Source organism: Lutzomyia longipalpis, chromosome 1 (genome assembly GCF_024334085.1).
Source record: "Lutzomyia longipalpis isolate SR_M1_2022 chromosome 1, ASM2433408v1".
In the NCBI taxonomy this organism is placed as follows: domain Eukaryota; kingdom Metazoa; phylum Arthropoda; class Insecta; order Diptera; family Psychodidae; genus Lutzomyia; species Lutzomyia longipalpis.
The window spans coordinates 35,792,822-35,820,807 of record NC_074707.1 but is presented as its reverse complement, the minus strand read 5'-3'; the positions used below and the strand labels follow the sequence as shown (position 1 = coordinate 35,820,807).

The window sequence follows — 27,986 nt, the reverse complement described above, 5'->3', positions numbered from 1 at the left end:
AGTCAGTCGTCGGCAGTTCATGTGTGCGGATCGCTAAAATAAGACGCGCGGTGCCATGTTGCTCAGAGTTACTTTTGTGATCGCCCTTGTGGTGGCTTTTGGGTACGCAGAAAGGACTCCTAGTGCCTTTGTTGGGGGAAAATTTGTTAGTTTAGGTGATCGTGAAGTGATCAATACTATGCGCGATCGCAACATCACAGAACGTCCTATTTCGCGTGAACAATTTGATGAGCTTACACGGAAATTTCGCGCTAGTATGGGACGGCTCAAACAGAAGAACCGGAAGTTGGACATTGTCTTCCTCATTGATTCCAGCTCTAGCGTTGGTAGAAGGAATTTTGCCAGTGAGGTGAAATTTGTGAAGAAACTCCTCAGTGATTTTCCAGTCAGCATGAATTTTACCCGAGTAGCCGTTGTCCAGTTTAGCTCACATGGAAGAATTGTAAGTATTGCGCGAAAGCTTATCGCGGGAGCGCCACTCTGGGTCATTGACGGGGTCACACTTGGAAGTGTGTTACACTAGCAAAAATATTGTCTGAGTCACGCGGCGCCAGGAATTTCTGCGATAACAATATTTTTGTTTAGCCACCGAAGAGTCTCGCGCGAGTTTTGTATATAAATTCTATTTTTAGCACCGGCACATTGACCAGATTTCCACGCCGAAGAAGCACAACGACAAATGCATGCTCATCAATTATGAGATTCTGAAGCTGAGATTTATTGGTGGTGGAACCTTCACATATGGCGCTTTGCGGGAAGCACGCGATGTCCTGGCAAAGGCACGGAAGCACAGCCAAAAGGTGATCTTTCTGATCACAGATGGCTTCTCAAATGGGAAAGATCCCATACCACTGGCGAATAAGCTCAAAAGGGACAATGTTACGATCTTTAGTGTGGGGATCGCAAATGGGAATGTCGAGGAGCTCAATAAGATGTCAACGGATCCTGCAGAAGATCACACTTTTCTCCTAAATAATTTTACACAATTTGAAAGCTTGGCGCGAAAAGCTCTTCATGTTGGTAAGTTATTATGTTTTTTTTAAAGCTTTTCTTCCTATTTTAATTATTTTTGCTTTTAGATTTCCGAATGGGTCAGCAACTACCAACTAATTCATCTTTCTGTGGGAAATTGTGCGATCTAGAAGATGATTCAGATTCATGCTGTGATGAGAATGCCGATTGTTCATGTGGAATCGGCTCAGGACACTACTCCTGCCTCTGTAAGCCCGGGTACTATGGATCAGGATTGAGGAATAACTGCCATGCTTGTCCTAATTCAACATACTGGCACACGTGGAATTTCTGTAAGCCCTGTCCTGATATCAACCACATAACCTTAGGAGCAGCTGTTGGGATTGAGGAGTGTGTGTGCAAGGATGGTTTCCTCCCTGTTGAGGGGAATCGCTGCGAAATCATTACATGCCCAAAGTTAACTCCTCCCAAGAATGGATACTTTGTGAAGCATCCTCAGGGTTGTGGAAATGTCCTGAATGCAGCATGTGGTGCAAGGTGCAAATCGGGGTATCAATTAGTTGGGAGCAGCATAAGGCTATGCCAACAAAATGGAACATGGTCAGGAAGTGAACCTGAGTGTGTCTGTGAGTTTTATATTTCATTGATAATTTTTTTTAATTTTGAATTGATGAACATTAAGAAATACTATTTAACATATTTTATTCAAAAGCTCAAAGTTTCTTTTTTTCTGTTTTTCAGTAAAAGCTTGCCCTTCCCTTCAAGTTCCCTACTATGGGCAATCCATCTGTAGGAATCCAGATCTGAATCTCGTAGCTGACTACACACCAAGAAACGTAACCTTTATGGAATTCTACATGGAAGACGAGCTTCGAATAACCGAACCAATGCCAATTGATACAAATTGTATTTTCAAATGTGGTCCAGGATACTACTTGGTAGGATCATCATCAAGGAATTGTCTTCCTCTCTCGAAGTGGGATGGCTTACAGACAACGTGCAGACAAATCTTCTGCTCGAAACTACCAAAAATAACTTTTGGTTCTTATGATCCAACGGACTGTGATGAAAATAAATCAACTCATGGAACAAACTGCACGATAACGTGCAATGAAGGATTTGAACTTAAAGGTCCTGCTCAGAAAACTTGTACAGGAAAACGCAATGGATTCTGGACGCACAAGAACAAGCATCCAAAATGTGTCGATATCACAGCTCCGGAGATAAAGTGCCCCAATAATTTCACTTTAATTATGGAGAAAACGGAAAACTATGCAGTTGTCCCACAGATTCCTGAACCAATTGTCTCAGATAATTCTGGGCTGAATATTACGTACTGGACAAAGCCCGTTTTGGAAGCTAACACAACGAAACTAACTGCAGGAAGTCACATTTTTACCTATATTGCATCTGATGCATTCAGAAACAAAGCTATGTGCAATTTCACAATAACCGTTGAGGATAAGACTCCACCTGTTCTGGATAACTGCATTGATCCTCCTGTTTTCCATCTGAGGACTTATGGAGAAAATAAGGTGAAGGTTGAATGGGAAGATCCCATTATCTACGATAACTCAAATATGAATCTCAATGTGACGCAATCAATGGAAACTGGATACCTACAACCAGGATCATACCAGGTCACATATACTGCAGTAGATCTTTCCAATAATTCCGCCTCGTGCACAATGAATATCACAGTAAAAGAACTAAAATGTGAAAAACCAAATTTTCCTGACAACGGGAAGATGATTTGTGCTTCGAATGAAACTCAAATGTGGTGCCATATCATCTGCAATCCTGGTTTTGCTGCCTATGACGCCTACGATGAATCTCACATGGACAACCTGACGCTCTTCTGCGATCATGACTATCCTCGGTGGAAATATGATCCAATGATTGACTGCACGAAGCTTGATCTTCCAGAGGCAGTTGATGAAGTTCTATCAATCTCCTTGGATTCTGACATGGACTTCTGTGAATCTGAATATCGAGATGATTTCTATCGGGAAATGAAGGAGTATGCTCATCAGGAGTTCTGTGGAAATCAACCAAACTGTGAGGTTGTTACTGAGATCCCAGTTTGTACAACTGAGCACATTCCTGAAGACCCCGATTTGGAGAAGAACGTCTACCATGTTGTAGAGAAGAGGGAAATCTCAAGTGGAACACGTAAGAATCGACGAAGGAATCGAATGCATTTAAGAGTTAGCGTTGTCAGCAAGCAAGGAAGACGAGGAAGCTCTGAGATTAGAGAAAACAATTCAAGGAAGCTGAGAACAGGACAGGAATATTTCAACAAAGGAAAGTTTGCAGATTTGAGGGTCAATGTAGGCGAAATGACCCTAAATGAAATCTATAAATGCCCTAATGGTAGCGTCCTTAAGAAGCAATACTGCGGTAAGTTAGAGCTTTATCATTTTTTTATAACTTAAAAAAAACGTTTTCTTTTTTTTAATTTTCCTTTGCAGTTCAATGTCCTAGAGGAACCTATCACAATGCTACAAATAATTCCTGCCAAGTTTGCCTTAAGGGAACTTACTCAGAATCAGCTGGACAGCTTGAATGTCAAGCCTGTCCTCCGCATCATTCAACACGACGCGACAGCAACAAAGATGCAAGTAGCTGCCTGCAGCAATGTCCTCCGGGAACAATGGCGCGCCTCAAAGCATCCAAAAGAGGAAATGGAACTCAAACACTGCACAAAACTTTCATGCCGTACTGTAAAAAATGTCCTCCAGGAGAGTATCAATCTTTGTACGATCAAGCTCGCTGCGAACTGTGTCCTGATGGATTTATATCACCCCGAGGAGCTAAATCTTTCACTGATTGTGCCCCTAGGAGGCTCTACCCATGCCAGTTAGCTGAGCCTGTATGTGGGCCAAATGGTGCCTGTATTCCTGATGCGAAGAATCCTTATTTGTACAGTTGTACATGTTCAGCAGGCTTCCAAGGTTCTCACTGTGAACAGCACGTAGATTTGTGCCTTTCCTCGCCATGCTTGAATGGAGGAATCTGCCATCATGTTAGTACAATAGAAATCGGTTGTCAGTGTCCTGAGGTGTTTACTGGAAGCTTCTGTGAAGAGTTGGTAACTCCTTGTTCAAATATTTCCTGCCAGAATGGAGGAATGTGCTTCGAGACGGGCGAAAAAGGTGTCTGTGAATGTCCTGAAGGATTCATCGGAGACTTATGTGAAAACGAAATTAATCATTGTTCAACGAATCCATGCGAAGTAGGGGAATGTAGGAGTACCCAAGAAGGCTACCTCTGCATCTGTCCTCCTGGAATTATCGGAAGAAGATGTCATCTACGTCCCTGTGACTACTTTCCATGCCACACTAATCAAATCTGTATCGATCTACCTCATATTGCCGCCAATAAGTCAAGCTACATCTGCCGTTGTCCGAATGGCCTTAAAGGAATCAACTGTACAGAAATTGATAATCCGTGCGATAGGATTCCTTGCAAGAATAACGCCCTGTGTGAACCTCTTGCCCTTCGAAATGGACTACATGACGATAGGAATGAAAGCATCTTCTTGGAGTACACCTGCACATGCCCGCCTTACTTCTACGGCAACCTGTGTCAATCACTCGTAACTCCAGACTATGTTCTCCAATTTTCTAAACCTCATACAACGAACTACGCGATCCTTCCGGGTCCAAATCGCGATCTTGAGCAATTCACAGTATGTACGTGGATAAAAAGTGAAGATGATCACAACTACGGCACAATAATCTCCTATGCAACAGAAGGACAAGACAACATGCTGACGCTAACAGACTACAACGGACTAGCACTGTACGTAAATGGAAGCTTTAGTGTATCCGACATTGTCGTGAATGACGGGCACTGGCACTTTATCTGTGCAACATGGATGAGTAAGGAAGGCTCATACCAGATGTACTCTGACGGGATTCTCCAGCATCACGGGTACAACCTCAGCTCAAGCAATGCCGTTGAAAATGGAGGTATCCTCATTTTGGGACAAGAACAGGATACAATTGGATCGGGATTCAGTGATTCGGAAACATTTATCGGTGAAATTGCTTATTTGGATGTTTGGGATCGTGTTTTGGAGCTTCAAGAAGTGCAGGAATTTTACTCATCTTGCCACCCATACCATGGGAATCTCTACTCCTGGAGTGACTTCAAAACTCACATCAAAGGCGATGTTGTAATCCAAGAGTCGCCTTTCTGCAAACCTTGTCCCAAAAATCTCATCCTTAACAATGGAGCTGTTAACTATTTTGCCAACCGAGCCATCTACACGTGTAATGATGGATTTACCCTGGAAGGAGGTTTGCCAATTAGGAATTGCTTGAGGACTGCAGAGTGGCAACAACCAGAACCAAGTTGCACGAGTAAGAGAACAAAAAGAATAAAAAAAAATTCATAATTTTTTAATTTCTTAATTCTCTGTCTTCGTTGCAGTTGTGGATTGTGGTCCACTCTATAATATTCCAAATGGCTATGTAATGGCTGAAAGAACAACTTTCGGTTCAGCTGCTACCTACGCCTGCAATCGTGGCTATGAAATGCAGAATGGAAGTGATATTCGTCTATGTGAAAGTACAGGACAATGGTCAGGAACTCCTCCTCAATGTATAGGTAAGTACTGAATAAAAATCATTTTTTAAAAGAACCCTCATATGCCATTGAAATTTATAAAGAAAAAAAGCTGAAAACTTCAAATATGTAGAAAAAAAATTAAACTTTCCTGGCATTTTTTTTTATTTTGCTTTACTTCATTTAAAATACATTACATTATAATATTTTTTAAGTCCCTATTTAATAATTCAGTAAGGTGAAATTAATATTCATAAAATTCCTTGCTTAACTGTGCTAAAATAACTCAGAGTGTTACAAGATTAATTTTTGCATACATTTTTTTATCATTGTGATTTCACATAAAGCTTTTTGAAAGCTTTAACTTGAAATATTTTATGTACTTTTTAGTATAAAAAAGTATAAAGTAAGAGACGAATTAAAAGTTATTTGCTCAAGCTATACAAAAGATCTGAATAAGAGAAAGCAAGTTTAGTAATCTGAAAAAAAAAGAAACAAAAAAATAAATATTTTTAAAATTATATATTTTTTAAAAATTAAAACAAACCTGCATAAATGCATATAAATTGACATCGTACATCCCACCAGCTTTAAGCCCATACTCTCGTTGAGCCATTCCAAAGATAATCAAGATAGTTTTCTGATCTTTTAAACTCAATTCGTACCAATTGGTCTGATAGAGTGTTTCGGACAAATTATCCGTTTTTCTTTTAATAAACTCCCCAAGAACACAAACAGGGAGACTATGCATAACAGCAGCGAAAAGTATCATATAATTTCCAACACCAGATGAGTACTTCATCAGGAAAGAGAATCCAAACATAAATGTGATGCAACTGAGAAAAAGCTGCATGAATGATGTTTCTAAGATAATATCGCTGAGTAGGTTAATATTCGATATTATGACGCAATATCTTTTGATAATTCTTTTAAGGAAATTCGGCTGAGATTTGAGCATTAAGTTCATTGTCTTTATAAAATCATTGAGAATATTGAGTTCTGCGATAATTTGAAGTCCAATGAAAATAATTCCTAAATCTATAGCGATAATAGAATAGGCTGCAACATTTGCAAAAAGTCCTTGTAAAACATATAAAAATTCTCTCATAAAAATGTTGTCTGATACTGCAAATGGTAGATCATAAAGAAGACCATAATCTTCATTGTAGCGAAAGTAAAAGCTGGCTAAAGTTGCAGATCCATACACTATATTTATCATCCATCTACATAAGAGGTGAAAAACAAAAATGTTATGATTTTTTTTAAAACAATTTTAATTAATTTACTTACCGATTACATAAAACGAAAAACTTCATTGAATTCTTTAAATGAAACTCCATAATTAGGCCAAGTTCTAAATTTTCTTCTTTCTGTTCAAATAAATCCACAATACTTTCCATTAAAATCGCAATCTTTCCTCTATTAAACATACCGAGAATTGTCCTAAATCCATATTCTATCAATAGAACAAATAATAAAATTGCAACGAGAATGTTTATATTAATTTCAATTCTGATTGTGTTTTTGAAATGCAAGAAAACCAAGTAACAAACTAATGTATTTAAGAGAATAAAGAAAATAATTAGAAATCGATTTTTCCATGGTCCAGAAAATACATCACTTATCAAGAGAGAAATAAGAAAATCAAATCGAGGTTGAGCTTTTTTAAATTCTTCCAAATGCTTAGCCCTTGGCTTGGCCATTGCAAAAACTCTTAAATTAGAAATCTGGGTAAAAGTTCGACTGTGACAAAGAACAATCAGTCCTCACTAAGAAATAACTATAGACTGATTGATACCAAGAAAAACAACATAAAATTTCAAGAGCTTTGTGTATTGGAATTTCTAGGTGTAATTAAGCAAGTTACATTGTAGAGCTTTCAGGATTCGATAGACAGTTAATTGAAGGCGGTGGGAAATATATCAGATGGACAGTGAAACCTCGAACAGTAACTTCCCTCTCTTGATATCTCTATCTACAGGAAAGATTCCAGAATAAAATGCCACAATCTAAACATATTGTTGCATCATTTACACTTGCATTACGGAACATCTTAAACAAAACATTTTTGTTACCTACTTTAAAATTATTATATGGAAAAGCAAACCTGCTTAAACGTACAATCTTCCAGTTTTTTATGTAGAAATTTCACAGTTTATGTAGCTTTTATATTTTGTTTCTCTCCTTTCATCACAGTTATTTGCTCAAGCTATATATAATAGCTGAATAAGAGAAAGCAAGTTTAGTAATCTACAAAATTGAAAGAAAAGACAATTTTTTAAAATATACCAACTAATTGTTTGATTTTAAGTTTATGAAAAAACAAACCTGAATAAATGTATATAAATTGATGTCATACATCCCACCAGCTTTTAATCCATATTCTCGCTGAGCCATTCCAAGGATGATCAAGAAAGTCTTTTGATCTTTTAAACTCAATTCGTACCAATTGGTCTGATAGAGTGTTTCAGACAAATTATCCGTTTTTCTTTTAATAAACTCCCCAAGAACACAAACAGGGAGGCTATGTATAATACCAGCGAACATGATCATATAATTTCCAACACCAGCTGAGTACTTCATCAGGAAAGAGAATCCAAACATAAATGTGATGCAACTGAGAAAAAGCTGCATGAATGATGTTTCTAGGATAATATCGCTGAGTAGGTTAATATTCGATAATATGACGCAATGTTTTTTGATAATTCTCTTGAGGAAATTCGGCTGAGATTTTAGCATAACGTTCATTGTCTTCATAAAATCATTGAGAATATTGAGTTCTGCGATAATTTGAAGTCCAATGAAAATAATTCCAAAATCTAATGAGATTAACGGGTAGGACACAACCATAAGAATCACACCTTGTAGAACATACATAAATTCTCTCATGAAAATGTTGTCTGACACTACAAATGGTAGATCATACATAAGACCGTAATCTTCATTGTAGCGAAAATAAAAGCTGGCTAAAGGTATTGCTCCATACACCATATTCATAATCAATCTATAAAAAAGTCAAAAAAGATAGATTTTGTATAATATTTCATCACTATTTATTCTTACCGATTGAAAAATATGAAAAATTTCACTGAATTCTTCAAATGAAACTCCATAATTGAGCTGAGTTCGGGATCTTCATCTTGCTCTTCAAATAAATCTTTAATATTTTGCATGAGAACCGTAAATTTTGTTATATTAAATAAACCAAGAACGATCCTTATAAGATATTGACATAATAACAAGAACATGAGAATAGATATGAGAATGTTTATATTAATTTCATTTCCAATTCCATTTTTCAAGTGTAAGAAAACCAAATACCAAACAAAAGTATTAAAAAGCATAAAGAATATAATGATAAAACGATTTTTCCACGGCCCGGAAAACACATCGCTTATCAAGAGTGATATAAGAAAATCAAATCGAGGTTGAGCATTTTTAAATTCTTCTAAATGCTTAGCCCTTGGCTTGGCCATTGCAAAAACTCTTAAATTAGAAATCTGGGTAAAAGTTCGACTGTGACAAAGAACAATCAGTCCTCACTAAGAAATAACTATAGACTGATTGATACCATGAAAAACAACATATAATTTCAACAGCTTGTGTATTGAAATTTCTAGGTGTAATTAAGCAATTTACATTGTGAAGCTTTCAGGATTCGATCGACACTTAATTGAAAGGGGTGAGAAAAATTGCAGATGTATGGGGAAACCTTGAATAGTTGCTTACTTTTTTTTCTATACCTACAAGCAATAATTTCATAATAAAATTGTAACATATTTTTTCATCATCTAAATATAGTTTTGCATGACAGAACATCTTCAACATAATATTTTAATTACATTAAAAAATTGCAAGTAATTGATTAGCTCTAGTGCTTTGCACAAGGACAATCCTCGCGCTTTTCATTGAAACTTTCAAAGTTCGACTATTACATCCTCCTTTGAATATTGAATGAATTATTTGCTCAAGCTGTATAAGACAGCTGAATAAGATAAGGCAATTTTAGCAATCTGAAAATAAAATTAAATAATAAGATTTTATTGATATATGTACATACATATATCAAACTAATAGCTAAAATAGGGTGAACAGGACAAACCTTTACAAATGCATATAAATTGATGTCATACATTCCAGAAGCTTTTATTCCGTATTCACGCTGAGCCATTCCAAGGATGATCAAGAATGCTTTTTGATCCTTCAAGCTTAATTCGAGCCAATTAATCAGGCAGAGAGTCTCAGATAAATCATCCGTTTTTCTTTTAATAAATTCTCCGAGAACACAGATAGGGAGGCTATGTATAATACCAGCCGAAAATAGCACATAATTCCCAATACCAGCCAAGTACTTCATCAGGAAAGAGAATCCAAACATAAATGTGATGCAGCTGAGAAAGAGCTGCATGAAGGATACTTCTGACGTTATCTCACTTAGAATATTAATATTTGATATTAAGGAGCTGTGCCTTTTGATAACTCTGCTGAGGAAATTCGGTTGATTTATCAGAATTCTATTTATGTTTTTTAAGTTATCGTTAAAAATATTAATTTCTGCAATGATTTGAAGTCCCAGAAAAAATATTCCTAAATCTATAGATACTATAGAATAGGCTGCAACAACTGTAATCAAAATTTGTAGAAGATATAACATTTCTCTCCAAATCCAAAAGATATTGTCGGATACTACAAATGGTAGGTCAAAGAGGAGTCCATAATCTTCATTATAGCGAAAGTAAAGGCTAATTAAAATTGCTGTTGAACACGCAATATATGTCAACATTCTATGTAATAGGAAAGAAATGAAATAATTTAAAACCAATATTTTGTATAATATTAATTTTATCTTTTATGTTATTCTTACCGATCGAAAAATACGAAATACTTCATTGAATTCTTCAAATGAAACTCCATAATTGAGCTGAGTTCGGGATCTTCATCTTGCTCTTCTAATAAATCTTTAATATTTTGCATAAGGACCGTAAATTTTCTTCTATTGAATAAACCAAGAACAATTCTTATGCAATATTCAAATAATAAGAAGAACATGAGAATAGTCACAAGAATGTTTATATTAATTTCAGTTCCGATTGCATTCTTCAAGTGCAAAATAACCAGAGAGCAAGCAAAAGTATTGAAAAGCATTAAAAATATGATGAGAAAACGATTTTTCCATGGTCCAGGAAACACATCACTTATCAAAAGGGATATGAGGAAATCAAATCGAGGCTTGATTTTATAAAACTCTTCCAAATGCTTCGCCATATTGAAATGAATAGACTTTGAATGAACTTTTTGGTCTAACAAACAGCGATCAGCACTCGATACGAGTAAACTAAATACTGAATACTACATAAAATGTAGACTAGAAACCTTCAATAACATCGATTATTATTTTTACAAACAATTAAACAATTAACAGGCGAAGCTTTCAGGATTCGATCGAAAAGGAATTATGTATTGGGAAGCATAGCAGGTGAACGTTACAACCTTGAAAGCTCCCTTCCTGTATTGATACATAACGATACGAGTATAAAATATTCAAAAGGCGTAGAGAATACTGTGCAAATATCGTAGGACCTGATGATTGAAACAAAGAATTTCGAAACTTATTTTTGAGAAAATTATAATTAATTTTATATTTTTTTTTCAAATCGATTAAAGATTGTATTTTAGAATTTATATTTAATTCAAAGTTAATTTTTTGTATTGTTAAGAAAATGCTTATTTCCAAAACATGGAAAACAAAAAAAAAACTCCTTAAAATTAAAAGATAAAAATCTTCTTAAAGTTTAGCTAGCAAAAAGTAATAAAACTTCACTTTCCCGCACGAATTCGCTTAATTTATGTATCGTAAAATAACATGGAGACGCTTGGTGATTATTAGATTAGTCTGACTATCAAACGAAACTCGGATTCAAATGGTAGCTCTAACTTTAAAAAAAAAATTCACTAAAATCCGTCAAGGGGTTCCCCAGTAATGTCATTTTTGTGAAGTTTTGTGCGATTTGACCTGATATACTTTATGTACAGAATGTATATACATGAAAAGCTCAGAAAGCTTTTATTAATATTTAACTTACATTGAAATGGCAAAGCTTCTATTAATATCCGAAATACATTAAAACTTTAAATAATTCAAAAATTACTAAAATTCTCAGAACTTATTTGTAGGTATAATGTTTGCATAGCTTTCATTGACAAACAGAATTAAATCTGCATTCAACACAGATTTCCTGAGAACTCTATTAGATTTGCATTTTATCGTTGCAGTGCACAGATTGCAATTTCTACTGGCGAATTAATATGCAATTTTAGGATATAAAATATACTATTTTCCACTAATTCCCCCAAACTATTTTCTGTGGATTATGTGGCTGAAAAGCCCGGATGTTCGAAATCGCACCTTTGGATAATTTATGGATGTTTTTGTACTCTCCCCAAACTTCCCATGCCACGTACCCCAGCAGCAAACTGATAATTTTCTAAACATTTTCCACCTTTGTAGCTTTAGGGCAGCTAAATTGGATAATTTGGGGTTGGGGGAATTGAGCTTTTAGACTATGTACATTGTACAGTGAGGATGTTAAATGAAATGATGTGTTTTGTATATGTAATTTACAGAGAAGAAGTCCTGCCCTGCAGTTGAGGCCCCAAAGGGAGGTCATGCAGTGTACTCTGTGGTGGCGGTGCGTGGAAAATACACCCCTGGGACATTTATTGAGTTCGAGTGTGGCAATGAGACCACCCTACAGGGGCAGAGCTTTATTGTGTGCGAGGAAAGTGGTGAGTGGGATGCAGAAGCACCTCAGTGTATCCCACAGTCAGTTGAATCCTTTGAGGTGGAAATTGTTACAAAGCCACCTGAAGCGGAAATCCTTCCTGTTCTCACCAAGGAGGATTTTTGGGGTGCACTGCGGACATTCCTCTATCAGGGATGCACAACACAGAGGGAGATTAATCAGCTGTGTAAATTATATAAGGAGGTGGAGCTGAGTGATCTCGGCGAAGTGCCCATGGAACAATCTCAGAGCGATGAAGCACGACTCCTTGGTGCCATTCAAGCCACCCTAAGTGGGAATACACGAGAGAATTTTACAGTTGACAACGTATTGGGGAAGATTTTCACAGATGGGCAAATTGCGAAGGAGGAGGAGGACTTGTACAGGATGCTCTTCTGCTTCACCATGGATTTAGTCATTTGGAATACGCAGTACTACTTTGGAGAGGACAAACCTACAATGGAGGATGAATCCTTGGATGCCAGTGAGAAGCTTCCATTAGCCCTAGTTGAGATCCTCAATCCCGTCTATGAGAACTACGTGAAAGCTCTGGAAGCCAAGCAGAATCCCCCATCGTGCCAAGAACAGTTTCTCCCCCAAATTGAACATTCGAGGATTGTGGATATTTTCAATGCAGCCGGTCAGAGTCAATCCAGCATGAGTGATTCCCTCCCCATTGGCACAAGGGTGATTTTCGCATGCGAAGAGGGTTTCCACATGAATGGGGAATGCGTGGCTGAATGCAATGCTAACGGGCAGTGGGTCACTCAGCAGGAGGGGGTTTGCTTGAGAAAATGCAACGCACCATCAATACCACGCGATATGAATCTCGAGAATTCCACGAACAATGTCTTCATTGTTGGTCACAGAGCAAAGCTCAATTGTTCCGGAGGACTCACAATGAAGGGTCAGCCGTACATTGAATGCTTACCCACAGGAATGTGGACTAATGTTACGATGAAGTGCATAGATGAGGATTAGAATATCATTATGGGGTCAAGCAGAGAGGTCAAGCAACATCCCCATGAGCAGCCATTAGCTTGTGCAGCTAATAAATTTTATACTTATAAATTGTACCTAAATAATATGAGAAAATTTAATGCTAAATGAAAGGAAACAGGGGCATGGCCAGGGAGGGTGTATGGGTGTCTAAACGCTCCCTCAAAAAGTTCAGGAAATTCAGACTTTTTTTTAAAAGTTAAAAGAAAATATTTTCATTACCAAAAATTACATTAAAAAATGATTTTTCAAATAATCAAAAGAAAAGGTCAAACCAGCGAACAGAAACAACAAACGTTAAAAAATATGTCAAACGTAAGAAAAGAAGGATCAAACGTTAAAAAAATGTCAAATGTTGAAAACTAAATTTCAAACGTTAAAGAATTGTCAAACGTATAAAAAAAACGTCAAATATTTTCAAAGAAATTTCAAGCGTTTGAAAATACAAGTCAAAATTAGAAGAGACATGTTCAAAAATATGTCAAACGTAAGAAAAAAAAATTCCTAACGTTAAAAATAAACGTAAAATGTTGAGAAAGAAACCTCAGACTTTTAAAAACTTTAAAAATTTGTTAAACGTGAAAAAAACATCATACGTTAAAAATAAATGTCAAATATTTAATATTGACATCAAACGTTAGAAGAGAAATGTCAATCATTTGCAAATAAATATAAATTCGTTTCTAAAATCAATTTCAAAGTTTTTATAACTTGAAAAAAAATGAAAAGCACTTCCTTGATAAGATTTCTGACTGTGCCCCTAAAAGAAAATGAGATTATTGCTGAATTTACTAGTAAATAAGCCATTTTTTTGTCCCGCCAAGTACCTTTAATAAAGTTAATAAAAAACCAAATAATTATTTTTAACCTGTTTAGAAGATTTTAATGGAAAATATTTCAATGAATAAAAAACTTCTTTTATTGATTTTTATATTTTTGTTATTTTTTTAGCTTTTTTAGTCTTCCAGAAGAATTTTATTGAGCGATTTCTTCAATGACTAATTAAAAAATCCAAAACTTACCTTTCTTCACGAGAAAACAGATAAACTGGTGAAAGTTTTAAGGACATAAAAGAGGGTTAGTCATTCTAGTATGAATCAGTCCCCAAGGAGGTAACCAAATTTTGTTTTTAAATTATCGTAGGGCATTACTAAAGACTCAAGAAAATCGTGGCAATTTCCCGGAAAAGCGCTGGGAAATATACGAATTTTCACATTTTATGTCAAAACGGGTGCAAACTTCTTTGATTTTTTTTCTTAATTTCTAGTTATTCTAGAAAATTCTTTTCTGTGTCATATAAAAGCTATTTAAAGGACTAACAATATATATTTAAACCATTTTCCTACGGTGGAAAACTCGTGAGATTTTCCGGCATTGAACTATTCTTTCGCTTCCCATTTCTCCAATATTGAACGTGACCAATTTTAAAATATCTCATTTTGTAGCTTTTTTAATCCCCTTTCATTTGGTATAGCACTTGGTGGGGAAATCCGCTGGGAAAACTCGCTACAGAATGATTTTCCAAAGTTAAGCACGTTTTCGCATTGGAGAAAAAGAGATGGACAATTTTTTTCTAGGGGAATTCTTAGAACATTCTGGAAACATCAAAGAGAAAAAATTGCCTATCTCTTTTTCTCCAACGCGAAAACGTGCTTAACTTTGGAAAATCATTCTGTAGCGAGTTTTCCCAGCGGATTTTCCCTGCAAGTGCTATACCAAATGAAAGATAATTAAAAATGCTACAAAATGAAATATTTTAAAATTGGTCACGTTCAATATTGGAGAAATGGGAAGCGAAAGAATAGTTCAATGCCGGAAAATCTCACGAGTTTTCCACCGTAGGAAAATGGTTTAAATATATATTGTTAGTCCTTTAAATAGCTTTTATATGACACAGAAAAGAATTTTCTAGAATAACTAGAAATTAAGAAAAAAATCAAAAAAGTTTGCACCCGATTTGACATAAAAAGTGAAAATTCGTATATTTCCCAGCGCTTTTCCGGGAAATGACCACGCTTTTCTTGAGTCTTTGACAATGCCCTATGATAATTTAAAAATTAAATTTGGTCACCTCTTTGGGGACCAACTCCTAATGGTCTGACTAACCCTCTTGAAAAGTCTTCCAAACGAATTTCTCAAGCTAGAAAACTTCCTTATCTCTTCGTAAAATCCTTTCCAGAAACGACAAAAAAAATTGCAAAATCTCCACAAAAAAAACCTCAAAATTGCTCATTAAAACCTCTCTGAATATTTTAATTCGTGACATTTTAATGTATATGTGCTTCAATACGTATTGCATTACATTTAGTAAATATAATATATGTATATAGAATAATAATTGAGAAGATCCAGTAACATCTACTAAATATTAATTCTGTTGTTGTTGTGTAAATACTCTCTCTCCTAGAGATATAGAAAGTCCTTCGACCGAGATTGAAAGTTTTTTTTCATTATTATTTTAAAGGCTTTGAACCCACGAAAAAGGAGAAGAAAACACCATTCACGCCCGAAATATCATCACAATACTGATTAAATGCATTTCACTCACAATTCCCCACCCCCATCATTCACATCCTGCTAATCAGATCCATTCATGTGTGTGTTGTGTGTGTAGTGTGTCATTTAGGGGGTGCTGCTGTCCTCTTGGGAGCTCTCCTTATCCCCGGGTTTGCCATCACTTGGCACTGATGCTAGGAGTTGCTTTGTCGACGAGCTGGAAGAGTAGCTATCACCAGAGCTGCGTGTTGAAGCGGAATTCCCACTTATGGGACTATCTGGCAGCGATTGAGCGGCTTCCTTGAGGGCAGCCACTGGGGTTGACAGAGTTGAGAGATTCTCCTTTGATTTCCCCAAACTATTGCTCCCATTCTCGGAATAGAGAGGGCTGAGAATGGTCGTGTGGGGATCTTCAGGGGTGTAGTAGTCCGAATCTTCAGCTACTTCCTTATCGCTATTCAACACTGATCGCGATTTCTTCTGCAAAATGAAAATTTTACTTATCAGAGCTTTCTCCCGTTTTTCTCTTCATTTTCGCGAGCTTTTATTGCAATTTAGGGCATTCCTTACCTTGCTATCTTTATCACCTTCATCAGCATCTGTGTCTGTGTCATCAATAGATTCCTCCACACCGTCAATATGCAATGCCGATCCTAGCTTAGGGCCTTGGGCACTAGTTGAGGTGTTCAGGAGCGGTGACAGCCTCTCCGTCTCACTGTCATCGTCATTCTCACCTCCGGAATTCTTCTCATTCACCATCTTCACGTTGTCATGCGATGCTCGAAGGTAGCCCTTCTCGCGGGGATTTTTATCACGACTCTGCGGTGCACGATTCACGAGGGGTGAATGCTTGGTCAGAAGTTCCTTTGTCACATTCCCATCTTCCTTGGAAAGTAGCACCGACATACGGAACTACGAGAATTTTATTCAAAATACAAAAAATGAAGAAAAATTTCAAAAATAAAATGAGTTTCAATAAAAAAGATCATTGCGTGCATCACAAAAGTTTTACATTGAAGGTCAAGATCTGCGTAAATCGGTGAAAGCCAACCTTTGGAGCTTTCAAAAATCAACTGGATGACTTTCCCAAACTCACCTCCGGAGTATTTTGGCTCCCTTTGTCCTTTCCTTGCTTCTCAGGATCCTTGGGATTGGTTGTTGTCTTCCCATTGCGATCGAGGCTTCGATTGAGAATTTCCGCAGCTTGCACTGCATCCGCAGTGTCCTGCTCTAGTCCATCGACGCTCTGGTGCCTCATTGTACCCCCTGGGGGCCCATTGAGTGCCTCAATCAATGCTACAGCCATGTAGCCATTGGGAATGTTCTCTCCCGCATCCGGAGGTGCTGGAGCGGGTAAATGATGAGCCGTGGAGTTCTTCTGCACCGCACGGATCTGCAGGAGGGCCTTGAAGGGGGCACGACAAATGGGGCAGTTGTTGGCTTGATAGCGCAGTGAATCAGCGCATGAATTGCAGAGACAGAGATGTCGACATGGTAGGATTAGCGTATCACGTCCATCACTCATGCAAATCACGCATTCGCTATTGCCCTCATTCTCATCATCACTCGCGGACTTGTTGATGTTCTTATTCTCAATCCCATAGATCTCCTGCAGGAGGTAGCTGAGCCCATCAACGAAGATCTTCTGCTTCAGCGCACGTAGCACGTAAGTGCCGTCACTGTGATGATCCACAACGCAGATGGTTGTGTGAGATTGACGGGATTCCTCGAGACCCTCCTCAACGACACAGTGGATGGCAATTGGGATGACATCACGCTCGGAATTGTAGGCCAGATCTTCGTCAGAGAACATGGAAGGTGTGAAGACATGGGTGGATTGTGAGAAGAGTTGATTGACGCCACGCTTGAAGTGATATGTTTCAGATGTGAGGGCAGAATCACGCGAAAGGAAGCTCACAGCACCCGAGGAGACCTCCTCGGAGCAAAAGTAGTAGATGGTTATTGCACATTTGGCGTCTGAGTCGAATGTAAATTCAATGTTGAATGCATTGCCGGCCTTGGCAGCCTCAGCTGTGATCTTGGTACTGCTGGGATCGGCTTTCACAAATCTAATGGACTCCTTCCGGATGTTCACGAGACACTTGAGGGTCTTTGTGGGTTCATTCGCCTGAGGCGGTGGGTAGGGGAACTGGAAACAAGTAGACCACTTAATGAGAAGTTGATTTACCTCTTAAAGCCCCCGTGGGGTACTCACCGGAGTTGGACGATTCCCCAGGAAGTTGAGATCCCCATTCTCTCCAAACAAGTAGGACTCTGGCTGAGGAGTATCGAAGCGTTCTCCGCCCATGATGAAGTGACTCCCAAAGTAGGTTCCTATGCACAAAGATTAATAGTTGGGAAGGTCACACGCATAGCCAGGTGGGGCCCCGATGTTGGGGGTGGAAGGAAAAAACATTGAAAATCCATTCACCTTGTCAACAATGGCAGAACATTCATTTACTCACCCGATCTCGGTGGATATTTGTAGTGATTGGACACAATGTCTGCTTCCTCAACTGTTGCATTTTGTCTACTCGCTATAGCACCCATTTTTTGCAAAGAAAACACCAATTTTTCCCAGGAAAATTCAACTTTTTCACACACAATAGAGAATTTTCATCAAATCTTTTGACATTGATGATAATATTTTTATGTTTCTTTCATGTTTTACTTCATCACCTCCAATGAAACATTAGGGGTATTCACGGAAAACTTATATTAGCCAGAAAGATTATTACATACAAAGAATAATGAGAAGACATTGCACCTAAAGAAAAAATGCTAAATAGAAGCCAAAATCCGAAAACTAGCAAAACGAGAATTAATTGATTCTAATCATTTTTATTTTAAGTTTGACAACGAAGTTTACTTTTTTACGCTTGAGTAAGAATGTTTCATGTTTCTTCCATATTTCTTGCTAATTGGTATTCCATACAAAAGTTAGTTGGTATTCAATATTTTTTCTTATTGGAATTCAATTATTAAAAAAAAAGTTTTTAATAATATTCAATCAAAAACAGAGAATTAAAAAAAACAAAAATAATCTTTTGAAATAAAATTAAAATTCATTATTAAAAAAAAATATTTCCAAAATCAATTGAAAGGAAAAAGCAAACAAAACATGAGTGGAATACCAACTGTCATAACGAATGCGCATTATTATTCTGCTTCAGCAGTGATGTTTTGAGTTTTGCGGAGTGAGGTTGTTTTGGAATTTTCCTCTGTGAAGAAAATGTAATTTTCTCTGTGAAAAAAAGCACAAACAACACACAAAAATGCTACCAAAAGTGATATTACTCGCCTGTGGCTCCTTCAGCCCCCCAACCCCAATGCATTTCCGTATGTTTGGTGAGTTATTTGGCAAAAGAAAATTTCCCTTTGTTGAAAGCCTCTTCACTCATTTCCCCATCCCCGTGCAATTTATCGATCAAACACCCGCCTCACACTTTATGCGTTTATTTCCTGCAGAAATTGCGAGGGATCATTTCCAGCAGATGGGCACGGCGGACGTTGTGGCGGGCGTCGTGTCCCCCGTGCATGACTCGTATGGGAAAAAGGGCCTCGTGGCGGCAAAGCATAGAACATCAATGCTGAAGCTGGCCCTGAAGACATCCGACTGGATTCGCGTGTCCGAATGGGAAACGCTCCAGGATGGATGGACACGGACGCGTGTAACGCTGCAGTACCATCAGAACTACATAAATTCCCTGCTGAGTGAGGAGAATAACCGCGAGACGATCCCCGCGTGGTTGCCAAATAGCCTCAAGCAAATGTCCGGAACGGTACAGGTGAAGCTCCTCTGTGGGGCTGATCTTCTAGAATCTCTCAGTGTGCCTGGACTGTGGGAGAATGATGATGTAAGTCCCTTGTCCATAAATCTTCTCTCATTAATCCCCTCCACATTATCTCTATTCTCTCCCTCAAATGACGCAATTTCCACGAGAACGGAGATTGACGTAATTAAGTCTAAAGAAATCTCATTTTGAAAGTTTTCCTTTAGTTCTATGCAATGACTGATTGCAGTATGTAATTTTATATTATTTAATTCATTTAATTAAATGCGAAAAAATGTATTTAGGTGTTTAGGAAATGATGCCAAATATTCCCGCATTTAATTGTAGAAGTAAAACATTTTTGAAATGCTTTTATAAAATAAATTCGAAAGGCAAAAAACTCGTAATGGAGCTTGTTAGCTGAAAGCAGCAATTTATTTTTATGCAATTTTTCATGCAAAAAGAATTTAAAATGATTAGGGGAGACCGGGTTAAAAAAGTCACTTAAGGGTTTAGAAAAAGCTCAAAATATCATATTTTCCAAATTCCAAATAGATAAAACGAAATGTATAGCTCATTTCTTTAGGAAATTTACTGCCCTATAACTCTTTCTCAGATCATTTTGTTCTATCTAACTAGGAAATATGATATTTTAGGCTTTTTCCAAAACCCTTAAGTGACTTTATTAGCCCCGGTCTCCCCTATTAAATTTTTGTCATACCAGTCGGGAAATTTTTAATTAATTTAAAACGAACAAATTTTCATATAAATTTTAAATAAAGTTTAAAGTTTTTGTGAATAAAAAGATATAAATAAATCTGTTTAAGAATTCTAAAATCTGAAAAGAAACAAAAATAGATTAGCTTTGTTCAGTTAATTAGTTTCTTATTTTTATTAAATTTACTTAAATTTAGTAAGTATGTATTAAATTTTATTAAGAAATTTTATTCATAAAAAATATTTTCTAAACGTATCATACTATGAATTCTTTTTCATCCTATGGTTTCTTTTAATTATTTTTACCTGCAAAATATCAGTTAATTTCAAGAATTCCATGAAAATTTCTTTAAAATCATTACTCCCTGCAATTAATGTCCTCTAGACCATGTAATTAGCTGGTGTTCCACTTCGTGATGAACACCAAGAGATATCCTAAGAATCATCATTTGATGTAAGAGTCATACGAAGAAAAGCCTTTCTGGAGCATTGGTTGTTCCAAATTTAGGACATTGTTAATCCTTCTCTGTTTCTTCTTCAAGGAACTTTATCCTTTCATTATCACACAGCTTTCTTGTACTGTCAAGGATTTAATCTTTATGCCAAAACTCGAACAAGAAGTAGAATTAGGAAACTTCTTTACTATTTCATCCTCTTTTCTTAAGCCTCCAAAATAAATCTTTAAATAATAAAATCAATTCAGCTTCTTTTCTCGTTTTAAAGAAACATTAATTAGAAGAAAAATCAACAGTAGGGAAGACTGGGGTTAAATGAATTGATTTATTTTGTCATGAAAGAAATTTCACAACGTTGCTAAACATGCTAGAATAGAATTAGAAGGCAGAATTTTTTAAATTAAATAAGTTAAGAAATTAAACTTTTCCTCAAAACTTTTCGTTTTAGTAAAAATTCTTAATTTTTAAAATCCTTCTTGAACCTTTTTTGAAGGTAAAAAAAAAATATTAAGATTTTCTAATAAAATATTTACATTTAATTGTAACTTAGCCCCATTCTCCCCTTGAATGCCCGTGAAATCCGCATCCTCATCTGATTACATAAATGATGTCACATTGTTTGCAAGCTCTATTGTGATTGAAATAATTATCTAGTTACTCACAAGTCTCTTTTTTTAATGCAAAATCATTAAGCAAATAACAAGACTTTATATGGACTGATTGTAGAGAAAGATTTCCCATGAGAATGTTCACCAACAACAACAAAAAATAAAGAAATCCTTATTCTTCCTTTTCAGATTGAAGCAATTCTGGGTCATCATGGGCTCGTTGTGATCTCAAGAAGTGGCTCCAATCCCGAGCAGTTTATCTTCAATTCGGATCTCCTTAGCAAATATCGGCGAAATATAACGATTGTTACGAATTGGGTGCCAAATGAAGTGAGCTCAACGATGATTAGGAGGCTCCTGAGTCGTGGGCAATCAGTAAAGTACCTCCTGGAGGACACTGTAATTGATTACATCATGAAAAATTCCCTCTTCGGAGCGAATAGTCAGTGAGTAACTTTCTTGATTCAATTTTTTCTTCATTTTTTGACGAGTTGTGTCGTTTTTTACTTTTGGGAGGATTCGTTTTGTACCTAATAATCATGAAATTCCAAATATTTTTGTTTTATTGTGTGCAAACGTTGTTTTTTGGATTGATCAGTAAGTACATTTTAACGCCAAATCACAATGAGATTGCATACTTGCAAGCCCCATCGCCTGGGAATGGTGACGATGGGATTGTGCTGAATTTGCACAAAGTTGACAATAGTGGGCATCAGCGGCAGTACGAGGATATGGATGAGACGGACTATGGGTCACAGAGATCGTTGGAATACTCAACGAATGGCAGTGGGGAGCTGGTGCGCCCGAAGATGTTCTGCTGCGGGGATTCGCTGAACATGAAGACACTCCGCAATCGCCCGGGGCAGGCTGTGCAGATACGCACGGATGCATCGGGGAGTCACAGCACCGTCGACACAGACGAGGTGGGTGAAGATGATGATGATGATAGCACATGCACACTAACTGCACTCCCAACGGGCGTTGATCGGTCCGATGGTGCCTCCCAAACATCCAGCGATGATATTGAAACTCTCTCCTCCAGAAGTTACACCGATATGATTAAATTTGTCTTCACAGAGCATGGAATTAGAGTTATTAGTGACAAGGAATACGTTGTCTAGAGACAAGAAATACTCAAAGATGAAAAATCTTCCCTCAATTTTTTTTTAATCTTTTGCATTCTCCCCTGCGGCCAAAGGAGCGAGAGAGAGAGAGCTAGAGGGAATTTCAATTAAATCACCTTTTCCACAATTTTATAATAGATAGACTTCTTCCATGCATGAGTGATTGAGATTCATTCTCAGAGCCAATTTACGGTTCCTATATATACCCAACATTGTATACATTTCTTCAGTATTAAAAAAACAAAGTGATTTTGCGTAGAGTGAAATTTTTTGTAGTGTAATGAGGTTGCATGTGGACTTTGCATGAATTACATAATGTTTAATTTGTGGTGCCGGCGGTCTCTGTCTGTACATAAAAAAAATCAATTTCCTTTAAAGCCTTTTCGATAGAAGTGAAAAAAGCAGAACATTACATATTCGTCGCATTCGTTTCATCCCCAATATCACGATTTTAGCACATATTGTAATTTTTCAGGGATTCTGGGATTTTAAAAACGAGGACAACATTTAGAAAGAAAAAAAACTTTTGGAGAAATTAAAAGAAAAATTATATTTAAGACAAACCAGGCAGAGTTCAAAATAAGTTTATTCATCGATACGTGCATAAATCATGACCTTATTCATTCGGAAAACCGGAGAATATGCGTAAAGTTGTAGAGGATCAAATACAAGAAGAAATAACCAAACAGATTTACCATTTTCCAAAACGTCAAATTTTTGCCCTTTCAAAGTATGAAACATTCGTGCTAATGTTTCATCGGTGTGTTTTGATAAATAATTCCAGAACAATTTATTATTTTGAGTTCGATTTGTTTTCTAAAATACTTCATTCTAGTTTCGCGGACTAAATGATTTTTTGTTGAAGAATCTCGTTAGAACTTACCAATGAAACATCAGCTCGAATGTTTCATGTTTTACAGAGACAAGAAAATACAAAAATGACGTCATTCTTTGCGTTTTTAATCGTATTTTTGTCGATTTTTCTTAGTTGATCGAAGTGAAAAATGGTTAATCTATTTGTCAATTTCTTATTCTTTTCTGATTCTCTAAACTACAAAAATTACGCACGCGTATCTTAAATTCCTGTTTCCTTCAATTAGGTCATGACCTAAATATCTAAAAAAAAATAAACACCTTTTTTTCAATAAAATCAATTTAGAACAATTTGCGATAACACCTAAAATGAGAAATAATTCTGAATTATTTTTAAGAAATTGAAATATTTAATTTATTTATTCATTACTTGCAAAAATCAGTACCTCCTGTTGCAAAAAATCCCAAAATCTTTTCTTCATTTAATCTTGTAAAAAAGAAATCATTGAAATCTCTTCACTATTCTAGGTCAATAAGTATTTTTGTTCCTTCAAAGTGTTGTCACTTTGGTAAGAAAGTCAAATACCTTATTTTAAAAAAAATGAAGCTTTTTTTCCATTTCCGCGAACATTTCGAGCCTTCAGTGTTTATTTTCATATTCTCGATGTCGTGCCACTCAATAATCAGATTAAAATCTCAAAATATACCTACCCTGTGTTAATTTTTTCTGCTTCCCACCATGTCGTGCTTAAGGAGTTTTACTTTCCTTTTGAGAAAATGCATTTTTCTTTATTAATTTCACTTTTCAGGTCATTCGCCCCTTGCGTTTCCCTCATAAAGGCATTTATTGCATAATAATTATAAGTTCCTTTACTCCTTTATAATAATTTATTCTTAAAGTGTTGTTTTTACTGTAAATTCCTTCAGCACAAAAACTGTTGCTGTAGCCACATACTTATTAAAATGCTTTTAGATCGTAACTTTAGTTGTTCTATATTTAGAATTTTTCTTTTTCTTCTATTCTTCAAAATAATTCTTCCAAATTTACAAAAAAAAAATGTTAACTGCTACAAATAAATTTACTATTCCAAAAATATTCTTATCAGCATGAGCAATTCTTGACATGTTCTAAAATTTCCTTTCCAGGTAAAGAATAAGAAATTGAAGACAACCGCATGCCCCCTTTAGATGATGTTCGAAGACCAAAAAAATGTGTTACTGTTTACCGGCTGCTGTTATCTTTCGTTTGTGATGTTTAAACTGCAAAGATTTTTTCGTTCATTTTTTTTTATTTCCTTTCAAAGAATTTTTATTTTATGTATTTTTTAAGTGTATAAAACACACACATCTAATTCTATAATAATATAAATTAGCTACATTATGAAACTTTTTTTGGCAATTTCTTTTTAATGTTTTCTTCGGAAAAGAAGAAACATTTATTTTTGTTGCCTCAAAGTTCTATATTTTTCAATTTAGATAAGTGGATGGACACGAGATAAAAATGCTTTAGGTTTTGTTGGATTCATTTGACATGAGTTCAATGTGACAGATGTCAGAAATCTGACAGATGTTCCTTGACATTTTTATCTTCGGTGACATCCGCTTTAGACTTTTTGATTCTTGCAGGCTGTTCGGTTTTAGAAAACCAAGAAAATTTTATTTATGACATTTTTGAATAGAATTTAATTAAATAGTTATATAGTTACATTTAGTGAGTTGGATTTAGAGAACCCATAGTATACATAGCAATTTACCAAACTATTTTTTATGGATGATTTTAAAAATATTAACGAGTTAAAATAATGAACATTAAAATGTAGAAAAGGTAGTATTTATTTCTTTTACAATATAAATTGAAATCTTTTGGCATTCAGTTTTAAATGAAAATTGGGGAAAGGCAAATAAATTTTTGTTATTGATTTAAAAAAATAATATTTATACAGTCACGCTTGCATAAACTGACAATTAAACATTTTAATTTTAATAATTGTTAATCAATATCTGACTATATTATACATGAATCGTAATGACCGACGAGGTAGTTATAATATTTAATTAAATAGAAATTGTTGAGAAAGCTATTTGCTCAAAGAATTTTTGAAATATTTTAGCATGAGCGAACATTTTTTAAATAGTTAACAGCCCCAAGTGAAAATCAAATCACCCTGATTGTATGACTATTAATAAACAGAAAAATACCTTAATCTTTTCAGTGATAAAAATTATAAAATTATTGATACATTTAAACGAAACATATTTAATGTATCAAATTGATTAAATAGAGATTGTAGAAAAAAATCAAAGTTTTTGTTTATCTGCTTAAAAAAAATGGCCAAATTTCTGACTATATGTGTGGATGAAGGTTCTGCTTGCTTAATTGATGGTGTTATCGAAGTTCTTTGATGTCTCCTTTTTGTTCTGATTTACTTGCAGAGGGTATCCAACTGTGTCAATTGTGGTTGACTTGCTTGCAATTGGATCTTGTTTTCAGGATACGAAATAACTTCCAGTTTCTTTAACTTTTACAATCTTTTTGTCTTTACGAAGCGTTTTAAATTTTCATCTTCAGCAGAATATTATCCTCTCAACTGCTTGATGTGTGATATTCGAATGATCCTGGCTGTCTTTCAGCCTTTCTGGGTCTTTTGGGAATTCCTCATATCAACACCCCCGAAGATTATGAACCATACTCCTGTTGTGTTATAAGATAAAGTATAGTTCACAATCTTCGGGCGTGTCGAAATATATTCGTCATTTGTATTCAATCCTGAAGGAAAATTGAAGCATGAATGATTTCAGAGCTTTTGATACTCATTACATCTTCATCAGCAGTTCTTGGATGATTTTCATTAAATAATTTGGATTTAATCAATTTCCAATTTGGCTCGCATCCAGAGAGGCAAACAGGAGAAAGAATTCTTTGCCCTATGAAAGAGAAGTTCAATGAAGGTCCCAATTTTAGTGCTTCTTGGGCTTAGTTGAGCTCTTCCCATTCTCCAATTCACCATCGCAATCGCACCATGGAGTCTTACTTCGGTCACAGTGGAGAGCGATGTTGAGTACAGTGACTCTTGCTCCGTCAATTTGCAATTCATTCACCGACGTAATGTCATATTTCAGCGTGTGCAGCCCTGTCTCTCGGTCACGCTTTCGCGTAATCTCACGCTGATTGAAGCACTTGGCCGTATCACGTTTCCGATGAGCACGATCGTGGATGTGCTTGAAGGTATTCTCAATGCCTGTCGTGATGTTCTCCGGACGAAACACCTGCAGGCCTGCATCGAGGATACGCGTGTAGAATTCATCGTCCTCCAAGCCCCAGCCCCAGTAGCGATTAGACATCCCACGGGTGGCTTCAAAGTGTTCCCGCCGAACGAGGAGAATCCCTCCAACGAAAGTGGGATAGTGGTACTTGGGATGTAGCTGCGGTGAGGCCACGTGAAAGGGTCCCTTCTCGGGGAATGCATAGCTGAGATTCCCATTATTCGGAAGTAAATCCACATCGTGCATGGCGATGTAGTCAAAGAGGGTTTTTGTATACAAGAATCCCACGTTGATGAGGGAGGCACGATTGAAGCGAAACCTATCTACTTGATTAAGCACAAAGATTTTATGAAGGACCTTCTGACGATTGAGGAATTCCGTCATGTACGGCGCAAACTGCAGGAGTTCCTCAAACCGATCCCTAAATGGCACCAACACCGCCAGTCTCTTACGCCCTGACACCCCTTCATCCTCCACACTCGAAGCAGCGTCCAAAGTGTGGAGGAAGCTGGATTTGTCACTGAAGTTATCACAATTGCATGACTCTGGAATGAAAATTCAACCATTATAAATTTCAATCAAAGCCTCAAAGGATTAAATTAGTTGGTGATAAGGGGGCGCTCTTTGGACATAAGTACTCACCTAGAGAAATAGGAATAACACTGATAAAACAACTAATAATAAAACAAACTACAACACATATACTAAAAAACCTAATATAGGTTGCTCGTGAAAACATTTTAATGCACCTACTTGCTTCCTTTTGCCATTATTTAATTAAAAGTGATTTTCTCTAAATAATACATGGCAAAAGTCGCAAACTACAAACAATCATGAAGTTAGCAGAACAGCTAACGTCGTACATGCGCTATACCACAAATAATTCAAAATAAACGAATAAAGGTAGAAAAAACTTATCAAATGTTTCTTTCAGGTTTCTTTAACCTATCAAATGTAAAACATGAATTTCAACGATTGTTTTGCAATTAACTCTGGCATTAATTAAATCTACAAAATCGATTTCTAAGAAAATTATGAAAATCTTCAAATTAATAATAAAAAAAAAATTCAGAAATAATTTGTAAAGATTCATTAAAAATATTTTTTGGAAGTGATTGAAATGAATACTTACCTTTATAAAAAAAATGACGCCATTTTTTCTAAGAGATTTTTTCTAAACTATTTTAAACCGATTAAACTCGCATTGTCTTTTATTGTAAGAAATCCACTAAACCGATTTTAATAAAAATTTATGTTAATCATCTTCGAAGAAAAAAATAAATTGAGAAAATGTTTTTTTTTGCTGCAATCAAGCTCCTGGAAGATTTATTCCAATTTAAAAAAAAAACTTCTAGGAGCCGGAAGAAATAGGTTAAGTGAAAACAAAACTAAGTTTTTTTCTGCCCATATA

General features: G+C 36.1%; 4 protein-coding genes across 6 annotated transcripts; 2 read left to right on the top strand and 2 right to left on the bottom strand.

The window, feature by feature from the left end:
• On the top strand, positions 1–14,018 carry LOC129787023 (sushi, von Willebrand factor type A, EGF and pentraxin domain-containing protein 1-like). The gene is made up of 7 exons (XM_055822307.1): positions 1–442; positions 633–1,020; positions 1,080–1,598; positions 1,714–3,372; positions 3,444–5,339; positions 5,410–5,586; positions 12,169–14,018. The coding sequence occupies exons 1-7, from the start codon at positions 56–58 to the stop codon at positions 13,305–13,307; spliced, it is 6,165 nt and encodes a 2,054-aa protein (XP_055678282.1). The 5' UTR covers positions 1–55; the 3' UTR covers positions 13,308–14,018.
• A 1,555-nt stretch (positions 14,019–15,573) lies between these two features.
• LOC129787022 (probable E3 ubiquitin-protein ligase MGRN1) lies at positions 15,574–18,695 on the bottom strand. Of its 2 annotated transcripts, none has more exons than XM_055822306.1 (5): positions 18,287–18,695; positions 18,037–18,155; positions 16,918–17,970; positions 16,392–16,733; positions 15,574–16,301 (listed from the first exon to the last, which is right to left on the bottom strand). In XM_055822306.1, exons 1-5 carry the CDS (start codon positions 18,369–18,371, stop codon positions 15,948–15,950), a joined length of 1,953 nt encoding a protein of 650 aa, XP_055678281.1. In that variant the 5' UTR covers positions 18,372–18,695; the 3' UTR covers positions 15,574–15,947. The 2 variants fall into 2 exon arrangements, with proteins under 2 accessions (XP_055678281.1, XP_055678280.1); XM_055822305.1 differs by having other exon boundaries at positions 16,918–17,988; positions 18,287–18,500.
• Positions 18,696–18,981: 286 nt separating this feature from the next.
• On the top strand, positions 18,982–25,609 carry LOC129787019 (nicotinamide/nicotinic acid mononucleotide adenylyltransferase 3). Of its 2 annotated transcripts, XM_055822303.1 has the most exons (5): positions 18,982–19,169; positions 19,290–19,678; positions 21,564–21,820; positions 21,973–22,297; positions 24,458–25,609. In XM_055822303.1, exons 1-5 carry the CDS (start codon positions 19,097–19,099, stop codon positions 24,497–24,499), a joined length of 1,086 nt encoding a protein of 361 aa, XP_055678278.1. In that variant the 5' UTR covers positions 18,982–19,096; the 3' UTR covers positions 24,500–25,609. The 2 variants fall into 2 exon arrangements, with proteins under 2 accessions (XP_055678278.1, XP_055678277.1); XM_055822302.1 differs by lacking the exon at positions 24,458–25,609 and having other exon boundaries at positions 18,990–19,169; positions 21,973–22,743.
• On the bottom strand, positions 24,581–27,412 carry LOC129787020 (beta-1,4-galactosyltransferase 7). The gene is made up of 2 exons (XM_055822304.1): positions 27,218–27,412; positions 24,581–27,120 (listed from the first exon to the last, which is right to left on the bottom strand). The coding sequence occupies exons 1-2, from the start codon at positions 27,312–27,314 to the stop codon at positions 26,270–26,272; spliced, it is 948 nt and encodes a 315-aa protein (XP_055678279.1). The 5' UTR covers positions 27,315–27,412; the 3' UTR covers positions 24,581–26,269.
• Positions 27,413–27,986: the final 574 nt, after the last annotated feature.

Excerpts from the sequence above, each read along its gene's own strand:
- LOC129787022 (XM_055822305.1), bottom strand. The coding sequence starts at position 18,371 with ATGGGTGCTATAGCGAGTAGACAAAATGCAACAGTTGAGGAAGCAGAC. Across the intron at positions 18,156-18,286 it reads CAAATATCCACCGAGATCGG|GAACCTACTTTGGGAGTCAC; the intron begins GTGAGTAAATGA and ends CTTTGTGCATAG. Across the intron at positions 16,302-16,391 it reads AAGGTGATAAAGATAGCAAG|AAGAAATCGCGATCAGTGTT; the intron begins GTAAGGAATGCC and ends TTCATTTTGCAG.
- LOC129787019 (XM_055822302.1), top strand. The coding sequence starts at position 19,097 with ATGCTACCAAAAGTGATATTACTCGCCTGTGGCTCCTTCAGCCCCCCA. Across the intron at positions 19,170-19,289 it reads AATGCATTTCCGTATGTTTG|AAATTGCGAGGGATCATTTC; the intron begins GTGAGTTATTTG and ends TATTTCCTGCAG. Across the intron at positions 21,821-21,972 it reads CTCTTCGGAGCGAATAGTCA|TAAGTACATTTTAACGCCAA; the intron begins GTGAGTAACTTT and ends TGGATTGATCAG.
- LOC129787023 (XM_055822307.1), top strand. The coding sequence starts at position 56 with ATGTTGCTCAGAGTTACTTTTGTGATCGCCCTTGTGGTGGCTTTTGGG. Across the intron at positions 1,599-1,713 it reads AAGTGAACCTGAGTGTGTCT|TAAAAGCTTGCCCTTCCCTT; the intron begins GTGAGTTTTATA and ends TCTGTTTTTCAG. Across the intron at positions 5,340-5,409 it reads ACCAGAACCAAGTTGCACGA|TTGTGGATTGTGGTCCACTC; the intron begins GTAAGAGAACAA and ends TCTTCGTTGCAG.
- LOC129787020 (XM_055822304.1), bottom strand. The coding sequence starts at position 27,314 with ATGTTTTCACGAGCAACCTATATTAGGTTTTTTAGTATATGTGTTGTA. Across the intron at positions 27,121-27,217 it reads TGTTATTCCTATTTCTCTAG|AGTCATGCAATTGTGATAAC; the intron begins GTGAGTACTTAT and ends TTTTCATTCCAG.